At 36.5% G+C, this 9,667-nt stretch overlaps 1 protein-coding gene and 1 pseudogene across 2 annotated transcripts; one reads left to right on the forward strand and one right to left on the reverse strand.

Moving 5' to 3' along the window:
* Window positions 1-2,429: 2,429 nt before the first annotated feature.
* Window positions 2,430-4,459, forward strand: LOC306881293 (chymotrypsin A-like; annotated as a pseudogene). The gene is made up of 6 exons: window positions 2,430-2,481; window positions 2,616-2,855; window positions 3,000-3,078; window positions 3,742-3,922; window positions 4,069-4,202; window positions 4,298-4,459. The product of its transcript is annotated as a chymotrypsin A-like (transcript).
* Window positions 4,460-6,070: 1,611 nt separating this feature from the next.
* Window positions 6,071-7,958, reverse strand: LOC306882826 (agouti-related protein-like; the record flags this gene model as incomplete). Its single annotated transcript, XM_079437753.1, has 3 exons — window positions 7,792-7,958; window positions 7,296-7,375; window positions 6,071-6,262 (listed from the first exon to the last, which is right to left on the reverse strand). Exons 1-3 carry the CDS (start codon window positions 7,904-7,906, stop codon window positions 6,071-6,073), a joined length of 387 nt encoding a protein of 128 aa, XP_079293879.1. The 5' UTR covers window positions 7,907-7,958.
* Between the last annotated feature and the right edge of the window lie 1,709 nt (window positions 7,959-9,667).

Below are 9,667 nucleotides of genomic sequence, written 5' to 3' on the forward strand. Positions count from 1 at the left end.
AGACGTCTATTAGATGTCTTTAAGATGTTTATGATTTAGAATGTATGTAAAACTGAAAAAGAGATGTCTGTCAGATGTTTGTAGACAGTAGTACAGTAGACTGTACGGAAGTACACAGTCAGTGTTTACAAATGTACGGAAGGAGGACCATATACACATATTCAAATGTCTTTGTATCAGTTTATCGTTTAAAATGCCCATTTGTGCGTATCCTGGGTGTTTTAATATTAAAAAGCCTACTGACTCGGTACTTCCGCCTAAGTCAACCGTGACCTTTTCAACGTCATTGCGTATTACGTGACGTCGCGAACGCGCATCACAGTACAGAGCAAGGCGAGCATTTGTGCTTATAAAACTTAAACTTTTTTATTTATTTTTGAAATTACCGATCGTTTCGCTAGATAAGACCCTTATTCATCGTCTGGTATCGTTTAAAGCCCTTTGAAGCTGCACTGAAACTGTCATTTGGACCTTGAACCGTTTGGGTCCCAATGAAGTCCATTTTATGGAGAAATGTTTTCATCAAAAACCTTAATTTCTTTTCGACTGAAGAAAGAAAGACATGGACATCTTGGATGACATGGGGGTGAGTAAATTATCAGCAAAAGTTTTTTTAAAAGTGAACTAATCCTTTAAAGAAATCATCCAAAAGACATCAAAAAGACCCCCAAAGATTCCATGGCCTCCCACAGCAGGTGACCTCACACTGGAAAATGCCATGAGTGTAGTGCCTCACCAACTTTTTAACTTCATTGCATGGATATCAGGAATGTCATCACAACCATCAGATGAACGTGTTGATGTCACTTCAGAGGACAGCAGAAAGATAGTGTCCACTTGTCAGGACATTATTACCCTGGCAACCAGAGGACGATGGTTTGAATATTGAATATTGGTTAGAATATTAGAATACTGACCCTTTAAGGTTATGTCAGATGTAACTGATAATTAATTATATGTCTTAAAACATCAACAGGTTCATGTTTGCCTTGAGTTTTTGGCGAACGTTTGCAAAACGGTCTGAGGTAATTATCCGCCAACATACAGTGGAGCTGTAGTCTATGTGAGTTGGACGAAGTATTACCGTTAGAATGGAATGTTTACACCAAATCAAATATGTAATCGCATGATGCTAGCTACTGCCAGAGCCGTTAAATATGTTATTCTACAACGGCTCTGGCTACTACTAGTTCGCCAGCTGAAACGTTACCCAACTTAAAACGACACTAACGAGACGCTTACACACGTTTGAACAACACAGTGTACAAAACAAACATTTTATATAGATATCGTATTCTAATTAAATGAATACTTACAATCACACAAAGAATGTCCTTGACGATGATCAATGCGCTGCTGCTGCTCGTGTCTGATAGCTAAATCATCCGTGACGTGTAACAGCTGTTCTAAATAAGCTACATCTGATTGGTTAATAATAATCCCATGTCAGTATCTTGCCGCGCTATTGGCTCAACTGATATAGTAGGCAACCGCGTTTGCCTGCATATTTACGGGTCGTGCATTATGATTTCTGGGAAAATGTGCAATAAATGGGAGTGGCAACACTTTTCATATCGTTGAGAATAAAACAACCGTCCCAACTTTACAAATCCAGGTTCTCCCTCCATGGGGATCCTCCATTTCGAAAAGTAAAGCAGATACGGACCCTCGGCCCACCGTCTACCTCACATCCAGCACATTCCCTCTTTGAACTGTTGCTGTCTGGTTGGCGCTACAGAGCTCTGAGCACCAGAATGGCCAGGCATAGGAACAGTTTCTTCCCTCAGGGAATCCATCTCGAACACTTGACAATAAACGTGGAACACACAACACTATTTATACCCTTATACACTTATTTATCTAACATAGTTTACACTTTGAATTTACACATAATATACATGTACATATAAAACTGTCTATCTTTTTATAAATATACCGTTATTGCTTTAAAGCATAGGATATTTGAATCAATGTTACTGAATATTAACAAATTACACTCTTATATCACTTAAAATACAATATCTTTGGACAGTTTTTCTAAGAAATGTATTTCACAGTATTAGAGCGATTTTCAATCACTGTGAATCTGGGAAAATTAGCAGCATCCTGTCTTCAATAATTCAGTATTTGGTAGTATTTCTGTAGCTCTAACAGTACTGTATGGTACTAGAAATTACAAGGTTAAGGGTTTGACTCCCAGGGAATTAACTGATGACACGGTTACTTTCAGTGCAGTTTTAGTTGCAGTCCAATGCATAAATGTAAATGGAATGCACAACTGAAAGACTTAAATTAAAAAGCTGATTTAAAGCAACCAGGTGGTGGAGGCATTATCTTTATCCCACAGTGGCAAGATAAGATGTCCAGCATATGAATGAAGAAAGAATATATAAAGCCCTCAAAGGAGCAGACAACATTCAAGTGCAGCAATGGCCTTCTTGTGGATCCTCTCCTGTCTCGCCTTCTTTGGTGCAGCCTATGGTACAAACCTGTTTTTTATTTTTAATAATAAGATACTCTAATAACAGACTTTAAGCCTGGCTAACTTTAATTAAATAGTCCTTAGAACACATGAATCTGGTAAACTGCTTTGGCTCTATTTTTTACTCTGTCAGGCTGTGGCGTTCCTGCCATCTCCCCTGTTATTACTGGCTACTCCAGGATTGTGAATGGTGAGGAGGCACGGCCTCACTCCTGGCCCAGGTAAAATCTGTGTCAATAACAATAGCTTTAAAGGGTTTATTAAATTATTACATCATTTTAAATTTATTACAGGACTGCACTGGCTTCCACTTTTGTGGTGGCTCCCTGATCAATGAGTGGTGGGTTGTGACTGCTGCTCACTGCAATGTGAGGTAAGACAGTATTAAAGACTAAGCCTGTAACTTCACTTCATGTTTAGCCTGTAGGAATCTATTGGGATTTTTAAAGCTTTAAAAGATTGGGGGTTATTTTGATTATACTGTTTCATTTTTTTTTTTTTTTTTTTTTTTTTACAGAACCTCTCACCGCATCATCCTGGGTGAGCATGATCGCTCATCTAATGCTGAGGCCATTCAGACCATTAGTGTTGGAAAGGTGTGTAGACTCTCAATATCTGGCAGTGGGGGAGCCTCCATCCAAATTCACTACATAAATATATAGCAAAATAATTTCATAAATTAATAAAAACTATACATAAAATGTGTATTTTTAAAAACACATCATATGGACAATGAGTGAGTAATGATGCTCACACAAAACAATCTTCATTCGCTCAACATCTCTGAAAATATTCAAAATTACTATTCAGGTTCAGGACCTATTCACGTCAATCAGTGATTTTCCTATCTACAGTTCATTGACTCCTGCCAATAACAATATGGGCTACTAATAATGACAACTTTCAGTTCAGTAAGTATGTAAGTCAGGTGTTGATTCACTAACGGATCTAATCGATATAGTTCAATAAAGACTTTATAAAAAAGAAAACACACTGGAACATTTTTGATCTATTCATTAAGAGAACCATCTAGTGAAAGCCATTCTATTGCAGAACATGGTGTTTGTATCATGTACTTGATTTCTTTTCGCTGAAGATTCAGCAGCAGATTCACCACTGTTAAAAAGCTCTGCAGCACTAGTGTATTGTACCTGAATCACTGGAGACAGTCTTTTAACAGGAAACTGAAGAGAGCGTTCCCACACATGATTGCTACTTGAAAATCTGAATGCTTACGTGTCTGTATCCTTTTCCCAAAGTCCATCAAGCACCCTAACTACAACAGCTACACCATCAACAATGACATCCTCCTGATCAAGCTGGCCACCCCCGCTCAGCTCAACACTCACGTGTCTCCCGTGTGCCTCCCTGGAACCTCCGACAGCTTCCCTGGAGGCATGAAGTGTGTGACCTCTGGATGAGGCCTGACTAGGCACAAGGGTGAGTTTCAGAATACTAATTCATTTCAGCATTTTTATATTTTTGCATTTATTTTTTTGTTAATATTTTTGTAGTTTAGCCTGAATTGCATCTGTTCTCTGTCTTGATTAATTTTCTTTTAAAATTCTGACAATCTGCCCTTTCAGCTGCTGATACCCCTGCCCTGCTCCAGCAGGCCGCTCTGCCTCTGCTGACCAATGACAACTGCATGAGTTACTGGGGAAGCAACATCACTGATATAATGATCTGTGCTGGAGCCTCTGGTGTCTCCTCTTGCATGGTGAACTAAATATATATATACGATTATATATATTTAAATAAATACACGATCATTAGTAAATGTTTTGACTACAAACTCTACTTTGTGACTCCCAGGGTGATTCTGGTGGTCCTCTGGTCTGTGAGAAGAACAGAATCTGGAATCTGGTTGGTATCGTGTCCTGGGGAAGCAGTACCTGCTCCACTTCCACCCCTGCTTTCTACGCCCGTGTCACCAAGCTCCGTGCCTGGATTGACCAGACCATTGCTGCTAACTAAAGCAGCCATGAATACTGTCTTTCAGTTTCATCAATAAAGATGCATGACATGACCTTTGGTTCAAATGTGTTTGGATTAATCATTATGAGGACAGAAAAGGAAAGGAAAGGACATGGCATGTGGCCAAGTATGGTATGCCATACTCAGAATCACACACACACACACACACACACACACACACATAAATCGTGAATACACACCTGGAGCAGTGGGCCCAGGGAGCAGTCGGGGGTTCGATGGCTTGCTCAAGGGTCTCACCTCAAGTCATAGATTTAAAGGTGGAAGAGAGCGCTGGACATTCACTCCCCCACCTACAATCCCTGCCGGAAACGAGACTCTACCATGACCTGTTAATTAAATCAATAATTAAACAATAAATAAACAATAATATCCTTGCCAGAGGAGAACTAGCCCCCCGACTGAGCCTGGTTTCTCCCAAGGTTTTTTTCTCAGAGGGAGTTTTGGTTCCTTGCCACTGTCGCCTCTGGCCTGCTCAGTTGGGGACACTTGATTTCTAGTGATCATCGTCAATTTGATTTCACAGATACTATTTAAACTAAACTGAGCTAGACAATGACATCTCTGAATTCAATAATGAAATGCCTTTAACTGAAAATTGAGTGTTTAATCTTATTATTATACATTACTGACACTCTATCCTCCAGTTTGATACTGTTAAGTGCTTTGACACAATCTGTATTGTTAAAAGCACTATATAAATAAAGGTGACTTGACTTGGCCTTCGACTTAGACATTCGACAAGTTCGACTCTCTAAACATTAGGCCACGACTGCCCATGACTACTTTTCAATATATTATAATGGCTATATATTGAAAAGTAATTGTATTAACAGGTAATTTATCCAGTATTCTTTACTAGTATTATTTCCCCCATTTTAGAATATTGTGAAGACATCAAAACTGTGCAATGATACTCAAATGGAATTACGGGAATTACTGAATGCAGTGATTAAAAATGTTTAACAGATCAAAAAGGCATTATATTTTAGCCTTTTCAAAATAGCCACTATTTGCCTCCAATTTTACAAGGTGTATGCTTTTTCTAAAATATTGAAAGTTTTGCACGCTTACTGTATTTTCATTCATTATCCACTCATTTCCCCACTCACTATATGCAGCTTTCCATTAAAGAACCACCCAATATATACTATGCGTTTTTGGTAACGTTTTGTAAAGCAGAAATTAGCTTTTTCTTCTGGCTCTCGGTGTATGTACGAAATTGTACACAACTCAATTTTGATGTCAGGTGATTTGATACCTTTTTTATTTTACAAGCTACACATTTGCAATAATCAGAGTTTATGGAATGCGTATATATACAATTTATGGCAATATGAGTAGATTTTGACATCAAAATTGCAATAAAATTACACCATAAAACTGCAGCAATACAAATCTGAAATCTTAAGAGCCAAGGTGCACTCTTTATGCTTTGTGCAGCTTTATTATTAACCATTATATTTGTTATATTGTAACAAACTTCCCTGTTGATAGTGTGGCTGTATATTTCCACTATCCACATATACATTCTAGAGCCATAAAACTATAAATGTAAAGCAACAATTAGTCATTTCGGAGTAGAATTTGGCTCTATGCATATTCATGTTTGCAGGTGTGATCCATGCTACGGCAGTAGCAGAAGGCCTTGAAGAAACGACAGTAACACGTATCACAGGGGTTGCAGCAAGGCAGGTGATGACCCAAGCAGGACTGCTGATGAGGGATGCAGCGGCTAGAGGAACGTGTACCTCTTCTCTGCAGCTGTACAGCTTTACCCAGATCCTGTGGCAACAAAAAGAAACAAAAATGCTTTACCATATGTCAAGACGTAAAATGTGGGGGATCATGCTTTTGCAGTGTTTGCTCCATAGCTCTGGAACAGTTTGCCTTTGCACACTATAAAAAAAAAAGAAGAAAAAAAAAAAAAAAGAGTTGAGCCAACTTAAAAGTTTAAGGCAACCAGCTTCAGCAGCAAAAATCTCAGTTTTCTCAACTTATTTTTTCAGGAAATTTCTCAACTTTTTGTTGTATAAACTTAAAACAAGAAATTGAGAAAACTCAAAAATCTGCTTAAGCTGGTTGCCTTAAACTTTCAAGTTTTTTTTTTTTTTTTTTTTTTTTTACAGTGCACATTGGTGTCATTTAAGTCTCTTTTAAAGATTTATTTCTTCTCCAAGGCTTCTTTGGCAGAATGCTGCTCAGTGACTTTTTTTTTTATGTTGAATGGTTTGACGTCCATGCTGCATAACACATGTGTGTTGAATGTTTATATATATTTGCATGTTTTAGAATCTGAACAGCACATTGGTCAACTTACTGTTGTTTTTAATGCTTTATAAATAAATTGTCTTGCCATCATCACAGAGTTAAATTCTATAGCTTGAAGCAGTGGTGCTCAAAATTGTAAGAATAAGTATTATGTCCAGGTAAATCCGAACATCCAAGTGAAGTGAAGTGACATTCAGCCAAGTATGGTGACCCATACTCGGAATTCGTGCTCTGCATTTAACCCATCCAACGTGCACACACACAGCAGTGAACACACACACACCGTGAACATGCACCCGGAGTCACCACCTTATCTATTTGTGTATCACTGGGCTATGCCTTAGAGTTAAATGCTTAAATGCAAAAAATAGCATATTAAAACTGTAAACAGATCGTATAAAAATAAAAATGGGATGATTTAAATAAAATTATATTTTTAAATAATTTGAGCACTTTCATTGTCATTTTTACAGTCATGAGATGTATGACCTGGAGATACGTAAACTCACTTGATATTAAATGCATATTCTAAATGTCAGTTACTCACGTCATCATAGGATCCAAGGTCTTCTAGCAGTTTTTCTTCTGCTGAGTTTATTTCAAGGTGTTCCACTTCAGATAGTAAGTCTATGATGTACAAAACACAAATGCACCAAACACAAAAAATTACAAAAGCAGTCCATGACATAAATTTGAAATTCATTAATTTAGTACATAATTTAACACAGGATTTACACAATGAAATGCTGACCATTTTTACAAAAATGTTGTGTACTTCCATCATGAATAAATCATAATTTAAATGATATCTACTTGTATATATTATCCAAAAATATTTGAAATGTGTTGATTTTGAACACATTTTAGAATAAGATTTTTGTAACATCCCCTATAAGATATGTGTAAACATTTGTACTGTGTCAAATCACAGTAAACTGTACTAGCAAAAAACATTTTTAAAAGAAAGGACTATCTCTGAAATTATCAACAGAAAAATATATACTTCATGTTTGTGGAAAATAACATCAATCTAGAAACCTTACCTGTGTCGGATAGAACAAAGGAGTTTTCACTACGCCTCAGGTTTGGATGTGATGCCATCACCATGACATTCATCAAAAAACAGCTGATGATCGCTATGTTCAGAATCATATTCATTGAATCCCAAAAAACAGGATAAATTTCACCCACACTTTTAGAGATCCAGTTGTATTCACTGAAAAAGAGAGTGCAGTCAAGAACCACTCAGATTGAAGTTAAATGTTTGAAATCGTGTTTATGTTTGTGAGCATGTAGACAGATAGATTTTGTATATGCATTGGTTTGTATTTGACATACAGTATGTGAGTGGATCTGTTTGCACATGCACATGTATAAGTAAAGTATGTCTGACTTACCTGCAGGGTTCTGTGTCCAAGACTGAGACTGAGAGTCTGCACTGGACTCTGTGATTTATAAGGCTCCTTGAGGTGCGACACATGGTCCCGATCAGTGTATGGAGGTGTGGTCTCTTGTGCCTTGTACATCCACTTAACTCCAACACAAACACTGACACACACATAAACCCATGCACTCAACACATCAACACAGGAAAAGGGGAATATATAGAATTTGTGAAAGCTATTTTAGACTTTGACATATTTAACTTAAGTTAAATGTATGAAATTATATGAAAAGTATCAAAAATGCATTGCTACTTTGTATAGCTCAGTATAGTATGAAACATGGTGCTGCATTTTGAACCAATACTCAGAACAAATATTAGTTAAATATTGTTTAGTTTTGGTTATGGCTTATTTATATTGCAGCAAGGCATACTTATAGTTTTACTATTTACACATTCAGTTTTTATATTTATGCATGATTTATAATTGGATATAATTTTCTTTTAAATATAACATTGCGTTGCCACCCACCAATAAAAAAAAAAAATAAATAAAATAAAATAATTAGACATGAATTGCTGAAAAACATATTTGGTAAAGTAATGGGTTAAAGGCTTGAATATATATGCCCTTCAGGCTTACTACAGTTGAAGAGTTCATTTGCAAAAACAGATAACTCTGTTTTTAACAATTTTCAAAAATCATGTTTTTTCCATTGTGCATTCCAATTCATCTCAATCAAACTAGCTAACTAGCAAACAAAATAAAACACAATAAAAACACGATAACATAATAAAAAACATGATTTCAGAGTTATCTGTTTTTTTCAAATAAACTCTTCATTTAATCTTCATGCTCCCCCATCCTATAGGTCTAGTTAAAGCTCAGTACTGACCAGTAAACACTTCATTATGAAGCTAATACAGCTCCAATCAGCTGAACTCTCCAGCCTGCAGTTTTAGCGCTGATGACGCAATACAGCATCCATTTGTGAGGAAATAAATTGTTTATGAGTATGCAGTTCAGTACTTCTCTTTGTAAGGTCAGATTGGTCTGAATTGTTTATAAGTGCCAACCAGAATGCGTAATTAACAGAAATCTGTGTTAGAGCATTTTGTATGAAACAAACAGGTCAAGTCAGCATTACTAGTTTATATATTTAAAGACTGGTCTATAAAGGCTATGGGCGTAGAAACATCTGTATGGTGAAGTTCACCCATTTTTTATAATAAATAAACAAACATACAAATAAATATTGTGTATATGAAATGCTAGCTGTTACCAGACAATTTCTCATCAACAAATATTTGGTGCTATTTTAAACTATGACATGCTTTTAGCTGATTAATATTAAATTAACTTAATTTGAGTTCATATCCTGCTCTCTGGAACATATAAATGGCATATTTGAAGAAATAATGGACTGAGCGTTTCCGCTGAAAGACACTTTATCAACATTTAATTCTGCAGCGAAAATAATTTATCAGAGGGCAGTGATAACTTCACAGAAATCTGATCATTGTTCATGTGAAAA

This window comes from Barbus barbus (assembly GCF_936440315.1).
Source record: "Barbus barbus genome assembly, chromosome: 2".
Classification (NCBI taxonomy): Eukaryota; Metazoa; Chordata; class Actinopteri; order Cypriniformes; family Cyprinidae; genus Barbus; species Barbus barbus.